The sequence below is a fragment of the Scomber japonicus genome, chromosome 7, assembly GCF_027409825.1.
Source record: "Scomber japonicus isolate fScoJap1 chromosome 7, fScoJap1.pri, whole genome shotgun sequence".
Lineage (NCBI taxonomy): Eukaryota > Metazoa > Chordata > Actinopteri > Scombriformes > Scombridae > Scomber > Scomber japonicus.
This window is the reverse complement of record NC_070584.1, coordinates 4,492,638-4,520,373: the sequence shown is the minus strand read 5'-3', so window position 1 is coordinate 4,520,373 and position 27,736 is coordinate 4,492,638. Positions and strand designations below refer to the sequence as shown.

Genomic DNA, 27,736 nt, shown 5'->3' with positions numbered 1-27,736 from the left:
AATCTACAGCATGTGTGTTGTCATGAATGCATACAGTATACTGTCTGTGTTTGTGTACTAAATCTAGTGAATCACCTTGAGGTTGGTGTGTTTGTCTGTATGTGCAGCGAGCAGGTCTTTGGTGCACTGGACGTCATTGGGCAGCTCCGTCTCTGCCAGGTCTGTCCCAAACTTCTGCAACATCTGGGCTGTGGTTTTCACCGTCATAGCAAAGTTCTCTATGGCCTAGAGAAGAATATCCACACAAGCGACTAAGCAAAGACTTTGGAAAGTACCGGTTATATTCTGGGTTTCTATAAAGATTGAGAAAGTTTGATGTATAGGCTGGAAAGTGATGACAGTTTTCAGGTGAAGGTATTGACTAAAGCAGACATGTCCAAACTATTCCATAAAGGTTCATGTGGCTGCAGGTTTTCATTCCAACCAAGCAGGAGCACACCAGGCTTGACTCATTTAATCAACTGATTTCAGTCTTCAGACATATGATTGGTCGAAATGTGCGTTGTTTTGGTTGGAACAAAAACCTGCAGGCACATGAGCCTTTATAGAATAGTTTGGATATGCCTGACCTACAGTATTGAGTTTCATATTTGTACTCACAGTTCGGTGGTGTATCCATTGACTGTGACAATATTCCAGGCTTCCTCCTAGCTCTCGGGTCAGCTGTCCTTTATCTACGTAGCCATGCAGGTCCGACAGAGAGTTCAGCATCACAATCTGCAAACACATCCAACACTTCGTAAGTGCTTTCGATCATGATGTTTGTTCTGTAGAAAACAGTCAAACATCTCATCATGTTCAGATTTTTGTCATTTTGTCATCAGTACTTTGAAATTTGGTGTAGAGACTAATTAGTCTCTTTGGTGTAGAGACTAATCAGTCTTTACACCAAATGTGTACATTTGCATATATAAAAATGTGTATCATCTGCACAAAAAAAGAAAAAAAGAAAAAAGATGCATTTATTTCCATACACATTAAGTCCATAGATGATTTTCTGGTTATTGTCTCAGACTTTGGAGGACACTATACAGCTGTTTTCAAAGTACTGATGTTTTTCTTGACCCTTACATACTATTTATATTCTGACTCATAATTATGAGTAATATAAATAGTATGTAAGGGTCGAGGAAAAACCTGTCAAAGAATCTTTCCAAACTTTTCTTTCCTGCTACTATCAAAATAGACCTACAGTGATTTACACTTTGGTAGTACCAATACAAGTACTGAAAGATACCGCAGTATGTAGGATGTAGTGTGTAGGCGAGATGCCAGTTGGTGCATTGAAACCACTTTCTTGACTGGCAGGTTTCACAGTGTGTCACAGTTTCAAACTAATTAAGGATAAGGCTGGATATCGTTTAAAAAATGACAATGCCAGTACTAATCCAAGTACCCTTAAAGTGATACTGATACCAACTGAGTACATAATTTGATACCCATTATGTGAATAGAAGCATTAAATTGTATAAAATGCCACCACTCCTCTACATTGAAATTATTTAATTTTTACACAAATGCATTTTGAAAGTCTTCAAATTATTAATATTTATTAATCAAAGAATGCTTGCATTGATTGGCTGTGAGCAAGCCCATACAAATAGTCATATTTTCTAGCTCTGGGTGTAAAAAGGATCGATTGCAGGTATTGTTTGACATTTTGATACTACTTGATATCGATTTGTTTTTGGTCAATAGTTTAAAGGTATTGACCAGCCACCGACCCCAGCTCTAATTAAGGAATAGAATAGTTTGAACAGTTAATCTGCCAATACTTTTTATTAGAATAGCAGAAAATTGTGGCAAAAATGAAAATCATCATTTCCCAGAGTCAAAGGTGATGTATTCAAAGGTCGAACTTTGTCCAACCAACAGTCCAAAACCTAAAGATATTAAGTTTACTATCAGTTCTGACAAAGAAAAGTTCAACCTGCAGCTATGTCTGAGATTTGTTGTATTGTATTTATTGGTAATGTTGGATACATGTATTTATTTCAATGGTCTGCATAGAAATTCGATTGAAATGAGAGCTTGCTAAATTTGAAAAACTTAGAGCATGCACAGATGTACAGGAGATGATTCCAGTGTTACAGCAACCTCAAATGGTACCATACCTCTACAGGATGTGTGGAGCATACGTTAAACCAACATATGTATGTATGAAACCACAGGAGAGAAAAAATAAGAACAGAAACCTTTGTCGAAATGGGGTCTCAAAACCACAGGTGGGAAAAAGTCACATACATTCAAGTCTCAAAGCACATCACAGGTCACTGAAGTCAGACACAAGTAGGTGAAGTCCCTGCTATCAAGTCAAGCATGTCACATGTCAAGTCACAGGAACATTGATGATGAATGTTTAAATCAGTTCAAAGAAAGTGGTCATGAAAAGAGTTTAATTTTCGTTAAACCCTTATAATGTTGCAGCCTGCTTACCATTTATATATCTTACTGATATTTGGCATTTTTTGGCAATCAGTAACAAGCCTCCTAAATGAATAACAATGAAGAGTGAGGCTCTAAAAATTATAATATAGCGCTATACCTTTAAAGGTCCCTAAAGTGGAAAAAGTGACAAAAGCTTTGACTTCACAATGTTAAGCCCTCCATTCAGGAGGGTCTCACCATCTCTCCATGTATATCCTTTTATCTCTATATTCAGCATCTGTCTAAAGGTGCTTCTCATTAGACTTTTAGCTGCTTATGATTTTAAAAAGCTCTGACGGAGCCCAGGATTGACTTATGGCTGTTTCATTGTATGCTGTCTCATTGTATACCGTGTGTACACAGAACATTGAGAAAAGCCTGAAACACTGGAAACTGCTCCACTCACTGTAGTAAAAGCCATATTTCTCCCCCTCCCTCTAATTCTCCATGTTATGTTCCGCTCTTTTGCATGAAAATACCAGTTTTGAGAAGCAGGAATATGCAGCTTGGCTCAAGATGGAACCACAGCTACGGTGCTACGCTCATAGCTGTTATTGCTGCTGAACAAAAACGAGATGCAGGTGGTTTTATGTGAATGGTAAACATCCAGTGTATTTAGAGTTGCTTTTTCCACTGAATACTGAGGGAACTATTTCACTTTCTTTCAGCCTCTGGGGAAATGTTATGTTTGGGCTAACCCCCTCTATGTCTCCTGCCTTGCCTTTTGCTGGTTGCATGCATTGTACCAGAAATCACTCACTCATGTTTCAAAAGCAGAAGTCAATTCTCTGTTTTATTTTATTTTTAAAGTGCTTTTGAGTCATCTGTTTCAAATCCTCATCTTCAGTCACAAAAGTCTTATATCTAGTCCTGATATTTCCAACTGTAGTCATGTGACTCGAGTCCCCTTCCCCTACTGCACACCCCGATATTATATCAGAGGACAAGAACTGTTTTTAAAAAAGGCGAGCACACACTAAAGTAGGATTTGAACAGCAGCTGTGACCCAGCATGTCACCAACACGAAATAAACCAGTTATCAGTACATTTGTGTTCACTGCTGCTTGTGCAAGAAACAGGATGTTTTTGCGAAGCAACGGTTAAGTTAGCAGATCTGTCAGATGAGAGTGGGTGAGTACTAAACAAGAAAAAGGAAAAAGTATATTCATATAGTTATTGGGAAAACCCTGTCAGATAATAATTGTTATTTAACCTGTAACACCAAGTGAATCATATTTGATACATGCATTTTAAAGAGCTCTACATCATCAGTGTGATAATTTTTTCCACTGAAAAACCTGATGTACATGATCAGATACATGTAGTACATTGAAAAAACCACTAGGGGACCTTTTTATTTGAGGCATTTTTGGAAGAAAAACATTCAAATAGTTTGTGATACTTCAATAGGAATAGTTACTGGATTCGTTAAATATTTTGTAACTTTTTTGATGGTGAATTCCTGTTGAAAACTATTGTGTGTATCAAATAGATAGTAGATAGAGCAGGTAAAGAAGCTCATTTATGTGTAAATCTGTCAACTGTCAATGTATTGCATTTCATGTTGTGGCTGATATGAGCTATTTGCAGGACCTTTAAGGGCTTCAAAATGTTGAAATAAAAAATGTTACATAGAAAAAGTTCCAGATGTATCAAATATGAAACAAAACAAAACCTATATACATGTTATTTATTTTATTTTATTTATTTTTTTAAATGATTTGTCAGAAGGTCCAATAAACTCAAAGAATTGGAATTTTATGGCAGTTATTTGGTGGTTCAGACAGCAGTGTTAAAATGGAAATATATATATATATATATATATACAGTCAAGCCCGAAATTATTCATACCCCTGGCAAATTTTGACTTAAAGTTACTTTTATTCAACCAGCAAGTTGTTTTTTGACCGGAAGTGACACAGGCGTCTCCAAGAAGATAAAAAGACGATGTACAAAAGGCATCATTGTGGTAAAAAAAATATTTCAGTCAGCTTTAATTTTACATTTGAACAAAAAGTGGCATGTCCAAAAGGGGTATGAATAATTTTGGGCTTGACTGTATATATATATATATATATATATATATATATATATATGTATAAACACGTCTGTAGGGGATTTTTAACAACTGGGTTAAGGTTGACCTCACACAGGCAGGACTCAGTATCCGCTCAAAGACACGTACACACAGACATTAAGACATCCCTCCCTCTGGGGGCAGAGATCTTTAAAAGAAAGGAAAAAATAACTTCTCCAAAGTGAAATGTATTGAATATATATCCTGAATACTGTATTTGATTGCACATGTACATGCTGATGTAACAAATGATGACCTGGGATTCAGATCTGTGGTGAAACTGGTGGACTCTTGCAGTTGCATGCTGAGTACACATGATGAAGATGTCATGTCAAAATGATGTAGATATACTCCATACATCTGTAGCTCTTCATTACCATTTATATCTTCATGCATTCATCTTTTCTACCATGACAGTAATGTTTTCCCTTTGATTGGAAAGATGGAATGTATTGAGTTGGTACTGAAGCATGCTTACCGGTACCTTCATTTTAAAGTCATCTCTGTGCAGTTTGATCCCGATGTCTGCGATGGCTCTCTGGAAGAACCTGGATGGCCTTAGCACCAAGACCAGCTGCAGGTTCCCTGGAAACGCCCCCTAGAGAATGCAACATGTCAACATACAGTACACATGTAAGCCATCTATTTATCCATCCATCCATCTAGTCATTCATTCAGTGATTTTATTTAACCTTATTGAATACACTGAGAGAGGTGTGTGTGTGTGTGTGTGTTTGTTTAAAGACCAGCGTATGACAGCAGGTGTCAGTGGAGATGAGTTCACTTCTTCATATTTGTGCACTGACTCATAATACATAATCACCCATAATCTAAATTATACTGCTTGTCATTTATCATTAAAACAGCACATAAACAGAGTCAGTGAATATTTTAAAACATCACACCCACCACCACCACCACCACCACCACCACCACCACAGTGATCCATTCTTAACATTTGGGTATATATGTCCTGCATCTTGTGATGATTAGTTATCTCATCCATCATATTGCACAATAGCAGAGGCTGCAGTGTTTGCATTATTCATTGTGTGAATTTAACCAGATCGTCACAGCAACTCACAAGAGTACACTTTAAAATTGTTGGCATTGATTGGCTGCTTGTGTAGAAAAAGGCGGGCTGGGTTTGCAATTTAAAAGTAATTTTTCACACACTGCCCTCTAGAGGAAAATACTATACATTACAGCACAGACAGAGGGGGGGGGGGGGGGGGGGGGGTTAAAGAGTTCATCTCAAAGTGACTCAATAGATCTTATTCAACTACCATCAGTGTGAAGCAGGCTAGTAAAATCAACACTTATGTTACAAATTATGTAAATGAAATTACTATAATAAATACATAAAACATAGTTATAGATTTCACCTGGAACCTGGAAATCCTTCTTTAGATCTAAAAATTCCCTATTTAGTTCCTCATGAGTATACACAGTGCATGGTTCAACACTGAATACGCACCTTCAAAACTCCTCACAGAGTCAACACCAACAGCAACACACTGTGATACATTTGCATTTTTTTCTACACTGAAAGGATTCAGTGACTGCAGCCTTCAAATTTCCTGAATACTTTACTCAGTCAAACACAAACCTCTGTAGCTCAGCAGCACACTTTACACGTGTTTAGATATCCACTTCAAATTCTGTCAATGCACTCATACGAGCAACAATCTGTCAAATCAAAACCACATTGCAATAAATCTGTATTCAAACCAAACACAAGAACAGCTGACAGAAATAAAGCCCACTGAAAACCTCTTGTATTTCTATGACTCATTCCTGTAGGATACACTGGAGTGTGTTCCATAGAGACCTACACATCTTCCTGTGCTTTATAATCAGGGTCGAAGTCTGTGCAATAATGAACAATTACAGGGATCTGTCTTTCTGTAGGTTTGTTAGAAGCATTTTCAAAAAGCTCAAGCACATCAAGATATCAGTGATGTCTGCAGGAAAGAGCAGAGAGAAGCTCTCTGCATCAGTTTTTATGCATTGAAGTTTCACATATAAAGAAGGGGGTTTTAACACTTAACAACAAGTTTCCTGTTTCCCTTTTAGATAGAGGTGGAGGAAATGACTTAGACACACTACCTTTCCCCCGTATGAGTACATTAATGTGTATGAATAGAGCAGCTTAAATACATTTTCTGTTATATAATGAAAAGTTTGCTTACACAATACACATTTTCTCACACTAGCAGTAAATCAAAAACATAGATTGGAATGTGATGCACTCATTACAGACATACCATGTTGCTAGTGTTTTTATCTCAGAGTGTCTGATTGTATAATTGTCTGCTTGAGGGCCCAGCAGTGTGCTGGTAAAGCTGACTGTGTGAAGAGTTATAAAGATGTAGACACAGTATTGGACCATGCATGCAACCAACTGCATGTAAGCCAATTAGATAATAATAAGAATACAAATGAGTTCAGTTTCTAGCCTTTTTGCTAGTTTGATGTGCCTAAACACTCAAAGTTGCAGTGTGTAGGATTTAGTGACATCTAGTGGTGAGATTGCAGATTGCAACCAAATGAATAACCCGGCTTTTCCAGGCATGTAGGAAAATGTATGTGGTGACCGTCAAACTCGCAAAAAATGCAAAAGGCCTTCTCCAGAGCCAAGATTTGGTTTGTCCATTCTAGGCTACTGTAGAAACATGGCAGTGCAACATGGTGGGCTCGCTGTCTATGCATATATAAAGGCTCATTCTAAGGTTATCTAAGGTAACAGAAACACAATTCTTATTTTCAGGTGATTACACTAATTAAAACATAGTACTTATGAATATTATATTTCTACTTCTACTACTTCTACCAAGTCTGTTCTGCAAGATGCCACTAAATTCTGCTGTTAATGTAGTATAGTTAAATCTTATTACAAGGGTCTCATTTAGACATAGGTGAAAAACACACATCTGTTTATTCTGGAGACCACTCAAACCTGCTATTAACATCCACACGATGATGTTTAACTATTGTATCTATAGCTAGAGGCTGCAGGGTTCTGTACTATTATTCTGCACTTACCTCAATAGGTGTTTAATCTGGTTGCGCTTGTGTTTAAATTGCGTGGGTTTGCAATGATGATCTATTGACATGGTGTTCAGATGTCTGAGAGAACTTACTGCAATCCTGGATAGAGAAGCCTTCACTGCGCTCCATTTGTCCTTCCGTCGGTCGATGATGATGATGAAGCCGATACTGGCAGCATCCAAGCTGGAGACATGAGGAGGAAGAGGGGATATATCACATGTCTGCTGCTTTGTACGTGCATGTGTGTGTGTGTGTGTGTGTGTGTGTGTGTGTGTGTGTGTGTATGTGTGTCTGTGTGTGTGTGTGTGTGTGTGTGTGTGTGCGTGTGAGCAGATGGAGGCTGACTGCTCCTAAACATCATTATCTCTCACATTGTAACCACCAGGGACGTGCACATGATTATTGAGGGGCAGGGGCTCAAAGGTAGAAAAGGCCAGAGCAAAGTGCACGCCAATTTTTTTTCCCCCGTCCATTACACAATATGGAAATTAATGTAAAATTAAAAAATAAAGTGCTAATAGAAAACTAACTACTTAGCTGTGTGTCCTGTAGGTGAAAGTGATATGAAATTGCCATTTATTTTGTGTCAACAAATTATTGTCAACATGAGTTCATTCACATTATCATAGGCTTGGAAGACATGCAAAGCAATAAAACACTGGTTTATTATTAGGCTATTTAAAGTTTAAATACAGATGGTACTATTTCAAACACAGATAACCTACAGCTTATATCCCCAGAATGCTGAAATTACTATGTTATTATTATTACTATTATTATTATTATTATTTTGTTAGCCCACACAGTAGTAGCAAAGCCACAATAAACTTTATATCTAAACCTCGGACCTGTACTTCAGACCTGTAGTGAAATATGATCCGCCGTGAACACGGTGCATTTTATTTTGAAAATTAACCCGGTGTTTTATTTTGTATTTTGTACACGATTTCCTGTCCCGCACGATCTGCTTTGTGTTACATTGATGCGCCGTGCTCCCACGTCCGGCAAAAATAGAAGCTGACACATTGATTAAAATAGAGCCTTTATCTGAAATATTAAACATATTTAAGCACGTTGAATAAGTGGACGGAGAGTTAGACCATAACTCACAGGTTCACGTTGCTCCACTGTCACGTCTCCTCAGTTATCCATGGTCTCTCTCTCTCTCTCTCTTTCTCTCTCTCTCTCTTTCTCTTCTCTCTGGCGGCTCTGTGACCGAGCAGAGCCGCAACGGACAGAGGAGCAGCGGCTCAACACACACAGCCCCGTATTACAAGAAAAGGGGTACAGTAGTAGTAGTAGAGTTTTTTTTTTTTTTTTTTTTTTTTTACATCCATAACAGGAATTTATTAATATTATTTAAAAAACAACAACAACACACACAGAGGGAACTTTTTAATACGAGGCAAAAATGGCAGGGGCTCAAGCACCCCTAGGGCCCTATGTGTGCACGTGCCTGGTAACCACCATAGGTTCTCCTCTATGTGCTAATGTTCCAGGAAGTTCAGGAACTGCATTTAGCTCCACAGTTAACACAAATGAGCCTGTTTAAAAATTAAGAAACTATTGTACACAGTCCTGTTGTTATATTGTCCTGTTGGCTCACTGTAAATGACTGGAACTTTAGTTAACATTATGATCCATGCTAACTTTAGTTTAGAGTTTAGCTTGTGCTATAATAACAGGCTATGTTGACAATTAAAGAAAAACACAGTATTCAACTTGAACATCAAACTTTGAAACCAACAATAAAACACAATTTTTGATAAATAATAAATTATTATTATTATTATAATTATCATTATTGTATTTTTTTACATTATATATTATATCATGGTATTCTTTTTTGTTTATAATCTATATATTTCATAATATTGTAGCCTATTATTTCGGTGTAGTGTGTATATTACTGCATATACAATATATTATCTGTGTCACTGAATACATTCACTGAAAGATATATTCACTGAAAGAATATATATTGGGTTTATCATTTATACGCATACTTGTATGACACATACATTAGGCTGCCTGTATTTGTTTTGCACAGTTCTTTTGTATAGTCTCATGTATTCATCTGTCATCTCTTTATTTCTTTATTCTATTTTTCATGTTATTCATTTAATTCAAATATTTCTTTCTGTGTACCTATTTTGCTGTCTCTGTGCTGCTGTAATATGTGATCAATAAAATGTGATTTTGACTTATTTAGTACACTCTATGTTGAATGGCTCCATGCCTTCAGCATTGACTGGAATGAGCAACTTGTTGAATATGAGAACACAATGCTATCTATAGATCATATGGCTGTTTCCTCTGTATGCCTGTTAGAGATATGGTCTGTTTTTCATGGTATTTTGTATTTATCACAGCTCACTCATCACTTAGCGGGGAGATGATTTCTTCTCATCACTGCAGGTAAACAGACCATCAGGACAGTCTGCCACAACAACTGGTCCAGCCTAGATTGCCAACCGGGCAACTGTTAACAAAGTTAAAGCTCCAGGCTCACAGTGTGTGTGCTTTGTGTATTTAGAAATATGCACCACTAAAGCCCAACATCAACTGACAGGATAAGGGTAGAAATCTAACTTTAAGACCTTTGTAATTTCACTTTTCTGTTTAAATGTTTATATGTTGCAATTTCCTAAATGACTGTGTGTGATGGGTGATCCATAATAGAAAAACTGTACACTTTGCTTGGAGTGTGATAAAAAGGGTGGGCAGCAGCTTGTTTTTACCCTAAGGACACCTCGACTTGTTCTTCCAGCCATACCACTGCAGTACAATAAATCTTGATTTTATATGGTCCCTCTGTTAAACTGTTTAATGGCAAGACTGGAAATACGCCCATCAGTGTAAATGTAATAGAAATCATCACATCCTGACCTGGCTTGTATGTTCAGCCATCACAGCAAATGATCATGTCATGTTTAATATGATTTGTAACGCTGGACTGTGTGTGTGCGTGTGTGTGTGTGTGTATGTGTGTGTGTGTGTGTGTGTGTGTGTGAGGCCAAATAGAGGTCTTGCACAATGTTAGTCATGAATGTAGACTAGAGTAGAAGAGCAGCAGTGTGTGACGATGTGAAGACAGTTTGTGTGAGTACCTGGGGATGCTGGTCAGGTATGTAACTACATTGAGGAAGTCGTCCTCTGGCACTTCACTGAAGCCTGAGTACTCTGGAAAGGTGATGATGGGGGCGCCGTCTATCCCTCGCCCGCCTGCAACACAAAAACACAAACACGGAACTTTGAATTTTAGTTTTTTCCATCCTCTTCATCTTTCTTAACATTAATTTCCTCTTTAAGTAGGTTTAAGGTCAGCATATACAGTATATTGTGATACTGTAAGTGTTATAAATCCTGAAAAAGGCTCGACATTAGAGCACTGCCACAGTTAAAGCATGTTCCCATCTGTAGCACCTCACTTACACAGAAGATGGCGACATTGAGCTAACAATCCTCTCAACTGAAATATAATGATGTTATATTACTGGAAGACGTGTGTCATTTTAGAAATCAGTAATGTGTAAAGTGCAGATTTTTTGACATGTAATATAGAAATAACCCCCCCCCCCCCCCCCCCCCCCACACACACACACACACACACACACATTTCACTTTCTCTGCTCTATCGCCCACACACGTCATTATTGACCTTGTAGAGAAGTGCTGCATACAGTACATCATACTGACCTACACCTGTCCCAGCAAGCTCATCATATACAATATACGGATCACAATGTTTGTGTGCTTTAGCTAAAGAGAAACCAGCCTCTGATTCCTCCTGTTGTATACATGCTGTATATTTTATCATTAGAACATAGTTACAGTTGAGTAACTGTAACTATGAGAGAAGGGGAATGTGACAAAACTGATCATGAGGGGTTACATAAACTGTAACTCGTGTTCACCCCACAGTTGAACTTATGTAACTCCAGAGCCAAGTAATGCTGAGAAAGGGATTTTTTTTGTTTTTTTTTTTAAGGTAAGAGTTGTTATTTTGGCTGTTTTGAGAGAGCTGAGAGAAGGAATGAGAAGCATCCCCTGGAGAACCACAGGGGCTGCCGAACCGCCGCCACCACCACGCAACACATCTGGAAAAGTCTGAGGGCACCCAGTGTGAAGACTGGTGTGGCGGCAAGCAATATAAAAGTCTGAGCTTTTAAAAGTGAAAGGATGCCAGTTTCCATCAGCTGGAGCTCAATGAGAAAAACCTCCGAGTGTTAAAATAACACAACTGTGATCAGTTTTGATGTTGTCATCCCTTTTCAGACTATGATAATGCAGTGTCAGTGGACACTTCCACATTGGGGACACTTCATTAGGGTGGTGATGTCATGATGACCATTCATTATTGGAGTGTATTATTTCTTTCATTCTTGGATTATTATTGTGTTGAGTTAGTTATATGGAAATCAGGTATTTCACCTTAAGTCTAAATATGTCTGTGCTGTTGTGTGCCTTTTGTCGGTCGGTCGGTCGGTCGGTCAATTGAACCCTAAACCTAACCCTAATCCATTCAAAATTCTCCTTGAATCCAAATGTCATAATACTAAATAGATTCAGTAATACCATCAAGAACCCTGCGCACACGCACATACACAGGAAGGCCAGGCCTGATAAATTTCTAACTAACTGCTGTGTTATCTGGAACTGAACCAGTCATCCACACATATCACTCCATTTGGTTTCCCTCCTCTATTCCACTCCAACAATCACAACACTACTCAAACAGTCAGCTGAAGGGCTTTGTGTGTGTGTGTGTGTGTGTGTGTGTGTACGTGCGTCTGTCAGAGCACGCTAGTCATTTCTGTCTGATTTCCCCTGTGAAGAATATGAGAAGCGAACAGCTGCGTTACACATAAAGTCCTTCCCTCTGTGACTCGTGCTGATGATATGACACATAACACCAGCTCAGAAAGTGCTGGGACTGAGCATACAGTGGATTCAGTGTATATCAGCGGGATTTAAAGGGAAAGTTTCAGTTCCAGCAGTCGTGAAGGAGAAGTGACAGAGGAGAAGTGGAGAAGTGGCGCCATGAAGAAGAGGATGATGGTAAAAACATCAAATACCAATAGAGCTGAACAAGGATTTGTTGCCATTTATGGAATAAAGTGAAGTTAAGCTTTGTTTGGAATGACATCATTACGTGACATAGCGTGTGTGTGTGTGTGTATGTGTGTGTGGAATTTAAGGCTCTGCACTTCTCTCTCTCTCTCTGCCCCACCAGGTACTGCCCTCCTCACTCTGCAGGTGATCACCACAGCTGGGCCCATTTAGTGTGTGTGTTTGTGTGTGTAGCTGTGTTGTGCGTGTTGTTTATTACCTCACTTTAAGTGATAGTCCTTTATTTTACAGACATTTCAGTTATTAATAAGATCAACTTATTTTTTAGTGAAACGTGTTTTCTGTTCATGATTGTTGGTTGAGTTGTAAGAACATTTCTTTTTGCTTAATTTTTAAGTAAATTCATGGTGTTGTACTTATATTTTTACTCCCCTCGCCCCCCTAAACTATCTCAGAGCTGATATGATTGAGATACAGAAATCGCAGCATACAGCACAAACCAGGATGGAAGAGAATTTTTTACACCTCACTAAACAGAATAAGATCAGGTGGGTCTGTTATAACATCAAGGATGGGGTGTAAATACTATACGGTACAATACAAGGCTAGTGTTGTTTGTTGTAAATACAGTAAAGACAGGTGTGTAATTATCTAAATGGTAGTTACATCATTCTAACAGTCAATATTGACCTAACTTTTTCATTCAACAGAATTGTCAGTTCAAACAACCTGTTAATCATTTCTCATACCTGGTCAAAACATCCACAACACAGATTTAAAAGTGTTTGATGTAAAGCTACATTGAGTGTTAACTAACTTACAGGTAGCAGCAGCAGCTCCTCTGGTGTTTAACTCATCTGATGATACAGGTGATTTACATTATTTGTATTCTTCACAAACAAAAAAATTAAAAAACAAAGCCAGCTGATTGATTGATTGGAAACTGATTTATCATCTGAATATATGCAGTGTGATAGTGAAGCTGACCTAATGGTGCTTCACTTTGCTTTCTGTTTTGTAGGAAGAAATATGACTCTTACTTAAGATATCATTTTATATACACATACAAATAATAAAACACTAACACTATGACTATCACAACCAGCTGATCTCAGTGCTGTGTGGGAGAAATTATCTAATTGGTGCTGCTGTGTAAACAGTGACTGATATTCGTCAGACTGCTGCAGAAGAAATGTTCATTTCACTCCAGCTGTGTTAAAAGTTTCTGTGAATTTAAGTGTTAACTTATAGAAAACACTGAGTAAGAGGAATGTCTTGTCACCAAAACTCATATGGTCAACAGACTTGGTTTCATGTACTACTGATTACAGGTGTGGTTAAAGGGCAACTCCACCAATTTACCTGTAAAGATCTGTCTTTTATAGTCAAAAGGAGTAATTTGTCAACTAATGGGGGAGGAATTTAGACCTTTATCCTACAGACTGACGTACCCAAAGACCCCAGAGCTATACTTTTTGTCATGTCTCATAGGTGCTTTATCAATTTGTTCCTAATTACATCATATTGTTGTTTTCTGTTTTAATTGGGGCTTTTTTTAAATATCAATATATTGGTAGATTAAAAGCACCCAATACTGCCTATGCAGTTCTAATAGCTGGATCTATTTATTCTACCTATTAATAGAGATCATGTTTACCATGGGTCCTAATTTTAAATATCATATGCTATTGAGGGGACGGGCGAGGCAGTGTGTTTAGACATTATGATTTTTTTGTTTTTATTTTGGTTGTACACATTATACAACTTTAACTGTAGCTTTAATAAAATAATAACAAAAAAACAAAAGCCAGATTTCACGGAAAATGTGGATCAGTTTAAAATGATTTCCACATTGATTTTATCCCCCACTCATTAACATGTGGTTTTGTTTCCCATTTTAAGAAGACACTGTTCACCACACTTTACAGTAAACAAGATCTCCCTTTAACACGCACTGCTCAGATCATGCTGCCAAATATAGAAGAAGTGAACGATAGAGAGAACAGAAACAGACTACAGATAAACCCTCAGTTATAAGACAATGAACAATAGAGCGTTTCATGGAAATTATATTTTTAAATCTTGTTTTCACCATTTGTTTTTAAATATTCAAAATAAACACCAACAAATTTCTACATCTTTTTTTCAGAAAACTAGAAATAATGAACCTTTAGTTTGGTGTAAAACACAATAGAGAACACCCAGCTGCTCCAACCTTACTGTGGGAAATGTCACCCTAAAGGACAGATCACATTTTTTCAAATGAGTCTTAAAACAACATTCAAAATGAAGCATTGTATAAGCTTCAGTTGATTAAGAATTGAGTTTGTGTCCCATCACCCAACATGGAGTCTCATGAAAAATCTCCTTTAAATGTGTATAACTCAACATATTGTGTCTTGTTTTGAAAATGTGCCACAGTCTTAGGCGTGATGTGTTTACACTGACTGTGAGACAGTGAGATGTTTTGTTACGTACCTGACAGCAAGGCAAACTGGCGATGAAGCTGCTCTATGATGTCGACAGCGAGCAGGGGCCTGATCTCCTGCTGCATGATCTCATCTGTGAGGAAAAGATACACACACTGATCAGACATACACAGTAAAACATATGATCATCCAGAGAACCATATGATCACAAAAAAAAAACTTCTGAAGACAGAACAACGAGAAGATGAACCTACTCTCAAGTGATGCTGAAGTAATATAAACGTAAAAGTGTAAAAAAACTGCAATAGAAAAGCCCTAGCCAAAAAAGTATCTACAACAGCATGGGATCAAAGTAGCTGTATACATCGTTTTAAGTCCACTTAAAGAGAGTTAGGTGAAATCCCAAAACTGCAGCCTGGAACACAACCTGCCTCTGCAGTTTATCATGTTGTTAAGACAAGGGTAGTCATTTTCTATCTAATGTCATTGATTATTCAATAAATGTTTTTTTGTTTGTTTGTTTTATTTTGCAGCTTATTGACAAACATAATTTCCCATGAGACCATCACTGGTTAAATGTGATGACTCAACAGATGCAAAGATCATGGGAAAGTTCAAAAGTTGAAACATTTATATCATGATTGTGTTTATGCTTTTATGGATACTTTATGGATATGGATGAAACCAAGTTCCTATGACATTAGTACCCATGTGACACAGTGACACAAAATACATTGGAATACATGTCTCTATCTGTTTTAATATACTATATATACTATTCTATACTGTCCTGTCCTTGTATTGTCTTGTGTTTTATTTATCTTCTTTAGTTTTTTGTTGATGTGGACCTCTGCAGAGGTGTCCATAAATAAAGCAGAGTAATAGCCTAGTAGTAGCTAGTAACCCAGAAGCTACTGAGACAAACCTAGAAGCTACAGAGGCTACTCCAGAGGCTAACCTAGAAGCTACAGCGGCTATAGAGGCTAACCTAGAAGCTACAGAGGCTACCCCAGAGGCTATACTAGAAGCTACAGAGGCTACCCCAGACCAGAGGCTATACTAGAAGCTACAGAGGCTACCCCAGAGGCTATAGAGGCTAACCTAGAAGCTACAGAGGCTAACCTAGAAGCTACAGAGGCTACCCCAGAGGCTATAAACTTCAGTGGCTAACTCCGAAGCTACAGAGGCTAACCCAGAAGCTACAGAGACAAACCCAGAGGCTACAGAGGCTAGCCCAGAAGCTCCAGAGGCTACAGAGGCTAACCTAGAAAATACAGAGGTTATCCCAGAACATACAGAGGAGAACTACATTGGCGGCTGGTCAATGCGGGGCACTAGGGCACCGCCCCCTCCAAATATCTAGAGACAATCTGCTTAAGCATATTAAGTATAAATTAATTAGATAATGCTTAATAATTATGAAATAAAAAGAATTTGCTTGTAAAATGCGCCAGTTAATCTCTCTGCACCTGTCAGCATTCATTATAAATCGATTGCAAATAGTATATTATATACTTCCTGTGTGTGGGGCGCCGGCTCTTAAACTTTTGACAAGTACATGACCTGAGGCTGCTCTCTGATTGGCCGCTTTCAGTTTTCAACACGCCCACTTTTATTAGCAGCAAATTGTTGTTGTTTTATTTTATTTTTTATCAACTACGATTGGGCAATTCCGGGTGAACATTATAGTGTGTTGTGTTGTTTTTAGATTGGTTTTCCTTTATTATTTTTATTTTTTTGCTGCGGTATGAAGTGGTGCTACGGTTTATTTGACACTAACCCTAGGACCACCAACCATCAAACTGCACCCCCCGCCCCCCACAACCACAGCTACTCAATGTGCACAGCAACTCCAAACATAAACTGGCTGACACCTAGACTAAATAATGAAGTGAAAACACAAAGGTAACTCTTATTAGGCCAGCACAGATGGTTAGACCATTCTTATGTCCCATCTCTACCTCATTAAAAGTAACTCCAAAAAAAGAAGCTCCAAGGAAAGCAGAACTCATGTCACATGTATAGCTTTCTGTTCCACTCCATTTCAGAGTTCTATCTTAATTGTCGATCCTCCTGACTTTAGCAGATGACCAAAGTTTCACAATTGCTGAGCTTCAAAGTCGTCTGATTTAAGAGCAGTTTCCTACCTCATTTGGAAACTATTCTTTGGTAAACTGGGTCATACGTGTAGCCTTTTCTGTAACTGACCATTACTGACTTATAGGCCTGTACAAAGCGTTCTCAGACACAGCATTGAGTGTGTATCTGTGTGTCTCCATACATTAGCTCCTCCCCTGCACTGATTTAATGATTATTATGGTTCCCATGCAGCCTGAAGCTCTAAGCGCAGTGTATGGTGAACAACCCTGTCTCTGTCATTGAGAATAAAGACGTGCATTAATACCGACTATGCTTTATTACTCTAAAACATGGCCAGCTAGGTTATGTGCTGGTGGGGGTTGGGAGAAAAAGAGAGAGAGAGAGAGAGAGCACAATGACTGGTATTTAAAGGAGTCAATATCAATACCTCTGTTCTTAATATCCCAGTCATCTGACCTACCAAGGATATAAAAAATCACACAAACACATGCACCACTTTCTGTCTTTTGAGCTCTAATTGTCCTTATTAAATCACGCAAATAATCATTATTAGAAAGTTAAGACTGTGAGGCATCATAAATACTCAAAGGGTCTTGATTATGTCATGGCACATGATGTAAAACTTCAGTGAAAACAGTAGTTTGACAAAAAAGAACTCAAGGTTCAATTACTGGCTTCTTCCACAGCTTTCAGTGGATATAGTTCAGTTAGAAGCTCTAGAAAAAGCAGGTACAGTAAGTGAGTAAAGATATAGGCTACTGTATGTATTTAGTTTGTTATAAAACCCTTTCAGGAATATGTGAAACCTGTCACTGAAAGCTTTGGAAACCTGACAAGGCAACACATGATTCAAACAGATGCAGGGATTAGCACTTGTAGCAGTGTCATTTTGATAATGTTCAAATACGAAGCTACTATCTGTATCAGTCTATTTCACAAACATGCCCAAGAACTACACAAAAATACGGTATTTTAACCAAATACCCAAATGAATCATATTTAAAGCAGGATTTATATTTGATCCCCACTGGTCCCTCCAAAAACTTCTAACTAACACTAAAAGTTGTGATGCTGGTCTTTTGTGGGAATAGTAGGAATAGAATGAGAGGTTTTAACAGTGGGAAAAGAATTGTGTGGGGTCTTGTATATATGTATATATATATAATGCAATATATTATGCAAATGTATGCAATATATATATTGCATACATTTGCTTGAAAAACTGAACAATAGGTTATAAATGCCAGTGGCCCAAAACATCCTATTTTTATGTAAAAGTGACCACATCCTCTGGTTCCCATAGGAAATTACAACTAGAACAAAGATAGAAATCAGATGACGTCAGTGTATAGTGACAAAGTCTACATTTGGAGGAGGTTGGGGTGGATGGAAGGCTCAACAAAACGGGAGACGGCTGTTCAATTTCCACAAGTTTGAGTGAGTCAACTTTGTTTTGTAAAAACCATGACTACAACCACATGGTTATTATTGTAACCATGGCAACAAAGGTTGCTTAACCTATAAGGAAGTAGTAAGCCCAGACCAAGCTTCCCGAACTTCACCAAAATGTTTATTTTTAAAACCATAGTGTTATCACATCTGACAACACTATGACTTGTACGCACTTTGGAGTCTGACCCTAACTTCAGTTTATCAGTTTCAATTCAAGTCATGTCAAGTTGCACAAGCAGCCAGGCCTCCACATCAGATCATGAGGTAAAATATCACCTGCAATGTACAATTCCTACAGTGAAAAATGCTTCAAAGTTACTACGGACAAAACTTGCTGACAATTGTAATATTGAACCTTAAATTATCTACACCTCCATGTTTTTAAATTTTGATGTATTCAGAGCACATTATCTGTTCTCTTCCCAGTAATGTTAATGTGCATTTGATACTTGTATTGATTAATGTCCACAGTGCAACTTTCAAACTGCAAGGTAGGGATTCCTGGCACAACTACTACTCCTGGCACCTACTTCCAAGAGGCATGGAGAGAAAAAGAAGTCTGAAGTCTCATAATAAAGTTGTTGCCGGAGTCTTGACTGCTTCATGAAATTCCAACTGGATAATTAATGACCTGTCCAACAATAAAATGAAAATAGCTGTGGTACTAAAGAATCCTGGGATACATTGTAATCATGGAAGTTCACTTTTACGGACAAAGCAAATGAGGAAAAAGGTACACATAACACTGTGTACACAAAGGATGGGACAAACAATCTAGGAAGTGTTCTCTAGCTGTCCAGGAACATAAGGAACAGCAGGGTTATGCAACCAGAGCCAGGCACTTAAACAGGGAGGATGCTCTGTATTGTTGGACCATCAAAGCATAAAGGAGTGGTGCCGACAGACGTGATGTATTGCCACTTCAAGGCACGACAAAAGCACTCTGTTTTTAGTAACTGACAGAGGATTGAAGAAGCGGAGAGGAAATGCAGGAAACATTAATATAAGCAGATGTCAGGTTGTGTTACATACTCAGGTACTTGTAAACACTAATGAGACAAGCAAGATTCTTGGAAGTTTCGAAAGGTTTGCTAGCATTGACGACAAAATGTGTCAAGGTTGCTGTATGTTTTGAACAGTGCACTAAAATTAAGCTGAAAGCTACTGTAGTTCGCTGTCATTTGTTTCTATGTTGGGAAGCTACTCGTGTTCATGCTAACCACAATTATGGTCCCATGAGGAAAGCTGGAAACCCTGAAGGGCCTCTTGAAAGGTCAGGACAGGGCTCCGTTTGACAAAAGGAGCTCCTACTTGAATGATGAATGACTGCTTCAGAAATAGATACAGTGTAGCAACTCATAATGTAATAATGGCTCATAATGTAATAACAGCTCATAATGTAATAAATTAAATGTAATAAAAGTTCATGATGTAATAATCGGCTCATAATGTAATAAAATCTTGAGCGCATAACGTAATAACGCCTTTGCGCATAATGTAATAATGTAACAATTTATTACATTATGAGCCCAACTATATAGCAACTCATAATGTAATAACAGCTCATAAAGTAATAACTTCAATGTAATAAAAGTTCATAATGTAGTAATCGGCTCATGATGTAATAAAATCATGAACACATAATGTAACAGCTTTGCACATAATGTAATAACTTATTACATCATTAGCCTTACTGATGATGCTCATAATGTAATAACAGCTCATAATGTAATAATAGATTATATTGTGAAAAAAGTGTTGCATTATCATCATTTACCTCTGAAATAAAGGTACAAATAAAGCCACCATTCAGACCCTGACTCTGACCAACCTTCAAACCCGGACTCTGACCAACATTCAGACCATTCAAAACCTGACTCTGACCAACCTTCAAACCTTGACTCTGACCACCATTTCAAACCTGACTGTGACCAACATTCATACCCTGACTTTGACCAATTTTCAAACCCGGACTCTGATCATCACTCTGACCCTGACTCTAACCATCACTACAATGATACTCATGATGACATGGTGTTAGGGTCACCATGTGATCTCCCACATGGTGACCTCAACACAGTCCATCAAACTGGCCCTGATATTGTTCCTTCTGTTCCTGATGATACCCTCTTGGTTGTTAGCCCAAACTTGCCTTTGCTGGTAGTGTCATCCATTATCCAGCATTGTCTGTTGATGGATATGACAATGCTGGGCACCAACAGAGTTTCCAACTTATTCAGAGAGCTAACCCGGCCATTCCTACCAAGAATTTATATACGTGGTTCTTTGGTTGAATGTTTAGATATTGAGATGGATGAAGACTGCTGTATAAATATTAGCAGGTTGTATAAAGCAGCTGGACGCAATAGTGGCCTTGCAACCAACATCAGGCAGCTCTTCAGCCAAAATGCCAGGTGGTTTACTGCATGGATTGTGATTCGACACATATCCTCTGGATGGTTCCATATAACTGACATATATTGGAAGAAATAAAGTTTTTTTTTTTTCTAAATCACCATTCACCTGATCAGCCCCTGATCTGTGTGATCAGGGGCATGAACAGTTCCTGACAAATGGAGCCCTGGATTAGATTTTTGTTGGCTAACTATAATTTCTGATTATGTATTATTTATGTGAATTGTTTAATTAAATCACGACTTGTGCTTTTTTTTTTTTACTTGGGTATCCTGACAGGCTGAAGAAGTTATGAGCTCAGCGAGCTGGTTCATGTTGAGTATATAGTTTCACCAGTTTCTAAATAAAGTGAATGATGAATGAACATGCTGCTTGTATCATGTATTTAATGTAAGTAGCAGGAAAATGTTTAAAAGTGTTTATTGAATTGGCATTAAAGACCAGCAATAAAAAAACAGCAACATTTTAACTCTAAGGTCGTCATCAGGCTGTGAAGGAAAGAGTGTTAACTTACTTATTTGAAAAGAACCATCTTAAATGTGTTTTTAAATGTAGAAGTTACTGTTTTCTGCATTTATTGTAGCAATAGAAAATGTTCTTAAATTACATGAACTACAGTCCCCTCCCTCTTCCCTTATCCACCCTATTACTGTAGTGCCACCTATGTACAAATCATAGACAAACACAGACCTCTGCCTGTAGGTGAATTCGAGTAGTCAATGTGCAGGTGTGGCCATTATGGACTTAATGCTCCACCACGTTTTTTACATACAGACAGATAATCACAGAGGTGAAAGCAAGTCCTTTCACCCTGCAGGAACGGCAACGGTAAAGAAATGGTCATAATGCAACACTTTTGTCACAGTTTAAGCCAGTGTTACATTATGAGCTGTTATTACATTATGAGTTGCTATATAGTTGGGCTCATAATGTAATAAATTGTTACATTATTACATTATGTGCAAAGGCGTTATTACGTTATGCGCTCAAGATTTTATTACATTATGAGCCAATTATTACATTATGAACTTTTATTACATTTAATTTATTACATTATGAGCTGTTATTACATTATGAGCCATTATTACATTATGAGTTGCTACAGGTAAGTTCGAATGTTTTTTTCCAGAATGGAGTGATAAAAAAGCTAAAATTATCCAATGCACACTTTAGATCCAGCCAAAGTTTAGTGCCAATACAATACAAAGCAACAGAAAGGATGTGGAGGCTGGGGTGGTGGATGAGAGTGTAGCACATCCAAGGGTGTAGTTGCCTAATCTCATCCATATGTTAACCATTTGTCTGAACCATAACCTTTTTCTAGCCTTTAACTATACCACAGTTGTCACGCATAGTTTCATAAACACTAGTATTGGTTATTAAAAACGTTTCGTCGGGGTAGGAAAAATACACAGCACAATCATTAATTTCAAAGAATTCCACAGCAAGGCTACCAAGACAAAGGGATCCATACAAAAAACACAGGTACAGTACAATGAAATGCAACCAACCAGACGTATAAACCAGAGGTCTTCAACAGGGGGTCCGCGACCCCTAGGGGGTCCGTGGAGGTACTGTAGGGGGGTCACGAAAGTTTTGGTTGATTAGACATTTTTTTATATTCTCCCTCGCAATTTTTTCCACAAATTGAAATGTCTTTAAATATAAATACAACATGTCTTTAACATGAATCGAACACACTGTAGTGAACAGATAAATGGAGGCAGAAGACGTCTTTCAGTCAGCAATGTACACATTCAGCGACACACAGGAGCTCTTTCAAGCTTGGCACCGATTCATTCACACCTGTCCGCCAACAAGGAGGACCCGCCCCTATCGCTGCTGTGCCAATCACGAGGCCGTACCTTGCACATGTTTAAAATAAAAACACGAATATATGAACCTGTGTATTACAGACATCCCAACTCTCCTGGAAGTTCCGGGAGTCTCCAGCATATTGATAGCGGCTCCCTGACGCCCGCAAATGAGATCCAATCTCCCGGAATCTGGTGTGAGCAAGAGCGCAAACTAGAGAGTGACTGCGCGCGCGCGTGTGTGTGTGTATGTGTTTGTGTGACTATAAATGCAGCGCGTGTGACAGCAAAGCGTCTTTAGCTCTGCGTTGCCGCTTATTAGACCGATCCACCCCCACCCCACCCGGACCAGCACCGATCGCAATGGCCTGGAAAATGTTGAAGACCCCTGGTATAAACCATGTAGGTGAATATTGTCTATGTTGGTGTAAGATATAAAGATAAGTAGGGTGTGCATTAGGCATTAAGAGTCCATGAAGCAGCAGCAGTGGTATGCAGTAGAACAGTGCAAAGCTTGGGTAGGTCTGTCTAATTTGCAATTTTGGAGACTCAGAGGAAAGACCACATCACCACAATAACTTTCATGAGTCACAAAAGGATTGTAAAACCTGTGTAGTGTTTTGGCCCGGATAATGGATCTATTATTTAAACCAGTTTTACTAAATCATATAATATTTTATTATATCGGTGGTATGACACACCAGTCTGAACTTCTGGTTATGGTGAGAGACAAGGGGAAACTGCAAGTGGTTCTGATAAACATATCCCTATAAACTAAGGTTTAAGGTGTCACACAAACACATCACTCCTGTATTAACATGAAATCTATATCCAGATACATTGTCTGGGTGATGCTATGCAATCCATTCTACCCACACTGTGATCAGATTTCAATATGAAAATTAGCAGGGCTGGTGGACTTGGCATGTCCCAGGTAAAGGGTGGTCTTTTTTTTTTTTTTTTTTACAAGTGAAGACTTTTTCCAGACTATGCAGAAGAAGCATAGTTAGGTGACCTTTTAATTTGCTGGGTGGACTTTCTCAAGAATGTGGTCACATCATACACACATTATAGCTGGCTGAGATCTGATCCTGATACAACCCAAACTCCCTCCACGTATTCAAATACAGTTTGTGCATTGTTAGCTGGCAACAGCTGGCACATTGGCTTGTGTTGCACATGAATAAAGCAAAGCTAAAATAAGTATTGCATGTGAAAGGATAGACGCTGACAACAACTGACAAAACAGTCTCATCACAAGGTCCACTGAGTAACTGTTCTGAAGTTTTTCGTCCTATCACACCTCATCTTTGTTGGCATATTAGTCATGGTAGATGTTTAAATGTTTGTGTGTCACTGGATCACTGTCATTAAAATTCTTGATTGCCCTAACTTACAATCTTCTTGGGTGCTAGGTAAATTGTTGAGGAAAGGTTGTCTATCTGTCTGTATCCATCCTAAGTATTACATGAAAGAAACATTTTTCTTTCATGTAATAATTACGAACAAATGACAGGGGCAGTGCACAGAGTTGCTAGATATTTTAGAGACAGAGCCTATAATTACATTTTGTGGATTGAACAGCTGCAGCCTCAGAATGAAAAACCAGCAGCAGCACTAAAACAGCAGTTATAGAGCAGGTGGATCTTGAAAAGCAGCTCATGGAAGCTCAAGGAAGCTGGTGACAACACGGCTGATTCTCTGTCATGCTGTCAGGTGACTTATCTTCACGTTCCTATGGCAACACACTGACGGTGCCAACACTATTTCACCCCCTGTCTGTACACACAACACACTGTACGCACCTTGGTTGTCACCTTCATCCATCTGCTCTAAATTTAAAAGGATTTAGCAGCAGGCTCCCACAAACTGTCAGTGCTGCTGCTACTGCTGGGATTCAAAGGCAGATTGAGCTCAACATTCAGGAGTTACCCCAATCAAAAACACAGCGAGATCTATGGCAAAGACTAAAATCACCTAGATTGCATACAGTGACACAATTTTCATGCAGTTTTCTCCACATTAGTTATGTTACCTTTCAGAAAACACATTCTTTCACTAGCAAATGTAACATTTTTGAGCAAATGACTTCAATACAGTCTCATCTAATAATGCATACAAGAGTTACTTAAGTGTGTGGCCTAGTACAGAAATTGGTAATATTTAGTTATTATAGATTAAACTGTAGAAAGATGATGTATGAAACATATCTTGATCTTAATATTTTGAATTAGATTAAACCAAAGGAATTTTGTATATTTTTGTCACACAGTCATGATGAGATGGGGTCTCTTCATAGCCAGGAGTTAGTAAATGTACAGTACACTTGAGAAAAATCTGAACTTATCCTTTAAGTATTACATCTGAAAGGTCTATGGAATAAGTAACAAATACAAACAACAACATCAAGTAAAATCCTCATTATGTAGAATGACTTCTTCTACAAGATTAAAGGCATGTAAATGTAAAAAGTATTTTAAAGTTATAGGTGGTCCAGGTGGTGATTGGTGATGTTAGAGGCTAAACACACTCATGCTGCACCCACACACCTGATTCCTGTGTGTGTGTGTGTGTGTGTGCGTGTGTGTGTGTGTGTGTGTGTGTGTGTGTGTGTGTGTGTGTGTGTGTGTGTGTGCATGTGCGTGTGCGGTGCATGTGTGGTGCATGTGTGTGTGCGTGTGTGTGTGTATGTAGTGAAAAACGAATTTATAATTGGATGTCGTGGTGCGAAAAGAGGATGCTGATAGTGCACAAGCAGACAAGACGGAGCCGCACCATCCAGCTTAGAGGTATTCGGAGTATCAGGGGAAAAACAAGGAACATACACAAATCTATTGTAATGTATTCTCACGCATGCTGCTCAGAGTCATCTCCGTCAATGGCTCTTAGCTTCCTCCTCACACACAGTGGGCACACAGGAAAGGAATGAGGGTGAGTTACTGTGGAGGAACAATCTAAAACTCTCACAATTCAACACAGTAGGTTTTAATGTAATCTACTACCATTTTAGGCTACATAAAGTTTTTATAAATGTAATTTTTGAATATGAGATAGCAACTCTCCTAATATTCATTTATTGCCCTGATCCTGACTTACTCCAAGACGTCAGGTGGTGCAGAAATGCAAGAAATGTGTTTTTTGTGATACAATAGTCTGGTGGTAGCATGTAACCAAACACAAGCCGCACAAAGTTAGCAACTAGCTAGTCAACGTAGCTCAGCATTTAGTAGCGAGTTAAAAGGCCAGTGAACATTGGACTTGCTGTGGTGCGGGGTGGGGTGGGTGGCAGCAACACATAGCAATCAGGACACTTTGCTCTCTGCATTCTCTAGCGCGCTCTTGCTTGCTCACTCCAGATTCCAGGAGATTGTATCTCATTTATGGGTGTCAGGGAGCCACTATCAATAAGAGGGAGACTCCCGGAACCGCTGGGAGAGTGATGTCTGCCTTTAGCCACATTCCAAAGACAGAGTATCCCTCAGGCTGACTACCAGAAAAGCTGCTTCACTTTATCTAACTGAAACACAATGAAAGAATCAGCTCCTCGTTCCACTTCATTGATATTTAGCATTGTTATGCCTCGACAAGACCATTTAAATATCCTCTAAAGTTAAAGCAACCATCACAGAAAGATCCATTATAAAGGACAAGTAGGTCAGTAGTTAGCCTTGGGCAGAGCCGTAACATAATGGTGTAGAGACTAAACTGAAATTCCATCATCAGCTGATTAAAAGTAAAAAGGAAATACTTGTTAAACTAAATCACCTAACCAGCACGCTGTAATGGAAAAGACTGGTGAAATGGAAAAAAGATGACACGAGGCAGACAGAGAGAAGCGTGGCTGGCAACAGACATGCGAGAGTTCCTGTCTAACAGTCTGTTGTAGTGTGTAAACAAAGCCCATGAGAACAAGACAGTGTGTTGTATGTTCATCTATTCCATACAGCACACTACATAAGTATATAATGTACAGCTTTACATAACTTTTCTGATTGGTTTTAAGTGTTATTTAAGTCATGAAGTGATACCAAAGTATTGATGTCTATGTGTGTGTTTGTGTGTGTATCTGTGTGTGTGTGTAAACATTACCTACAACATTTTTCACACTCTTCATGTTAACACCTTTATGCTTTAAGGACACACACGGTCGTCACCATAAATCCCTCCAGGAAAATCAGTAATCCCAATAATCTCATGATATCCCAAATTAGTGACGGCAACACAACATCCAGCAGAGACCATGGTCTGTCAACAGCAGCTGCTTCTTCATCACCATCACCGTCCTCCTCACCAGCTCTGACTGCTCCAGACGTCTAGGCAAACTAAACTGAAACTCTCCCTTTCTCTCTGTCTCTCTCCCTCTCTCGCTCTCTCTCTTCTTCTATTTCTTCTCTCTCATTTCACGCACACAATAACAAACACACAGCCGGTGCAGTGCCTTGGTCTTTGGTCTCGTCTGTGGTCAGTTTTTCCAGCTCCAGCTGTAACTGCTGTGAGCAACAAACAGCCAATCAGAAGTTAGAGAGGGAGGGCAGACCGACTGTCTATGTGTGTATGTGTGTGTGTGAAAAAGAAAGAGATGGAGGCATGAGGAGGGAGAGACAATGAAAACACAGTGTGGGGCTGAGCTGCAGTGTTTGTGTGTATGCATGTGTGTGTGTGTGTGTGTGTGTGTGTGTGTGTGTGTGTGTGTGTGTTTGTTTCATTTTCACAGGCTGGATGTTATGCTCATCAGAGGATCTTTAAGCTGTTGTGTCTGGAAGCTTGTAGTATTTTCATGAGGTTCTTACTGGACTGCCAAATGTGAGCCTGTAGAAGTAACTTTTATAGACCAGGTGATGGACTTGAAACATGTCCATTAAAACTCTTCAAAGAGGAGGAAAGAGATGAGAAGTGCA

At 38.7% G+C, this 27,736-nt stretch overlaps 1 protein-coding gene across 1 annotated transcript in view; it reads right to left on the bottom strand.

Annotated features, from left to right (window-relative positions):
* Positions 1-27,204, bottom strand: part of mcf2l2 (MCF.2 cell line derived transforming sequence-like 2) — a 128,904-nt gene extending 101,700 nt beyond the window's left edge. The window contains exons 1-7 of the mRNA XM_053322313.1: positions 26,928-27,204; positions 15,107-15,190; positions 10,666-10,780; positions 7,648-7,738; positions 4,983-5,102; positions 601-717; positions 76-225 (exon numbers count right to left, since the gene is read on the bottom strand). Coding sequence (XP_053178288.1) covers positions 76-225; positions 601-717; positions 4,983-5,102; positions 7,648-7,738; positions 10,666-10,780; positions 15,107-15,190; positions 26,928-26,952 — 702 coding nt within the window. The 5' untranslated portion in view covers positions 26,953-27,204. The remainder of the gene's footprint in view (positions 1-75; positions 226-600; positions 718-4,982; positions 5,103-7,647; positions 7,739-10,665; positions 10,781-15,106; positions 15,191-26,927) is intronic.
* Positions 27,205-27,736: the final 532 nt, after the last annotated feature.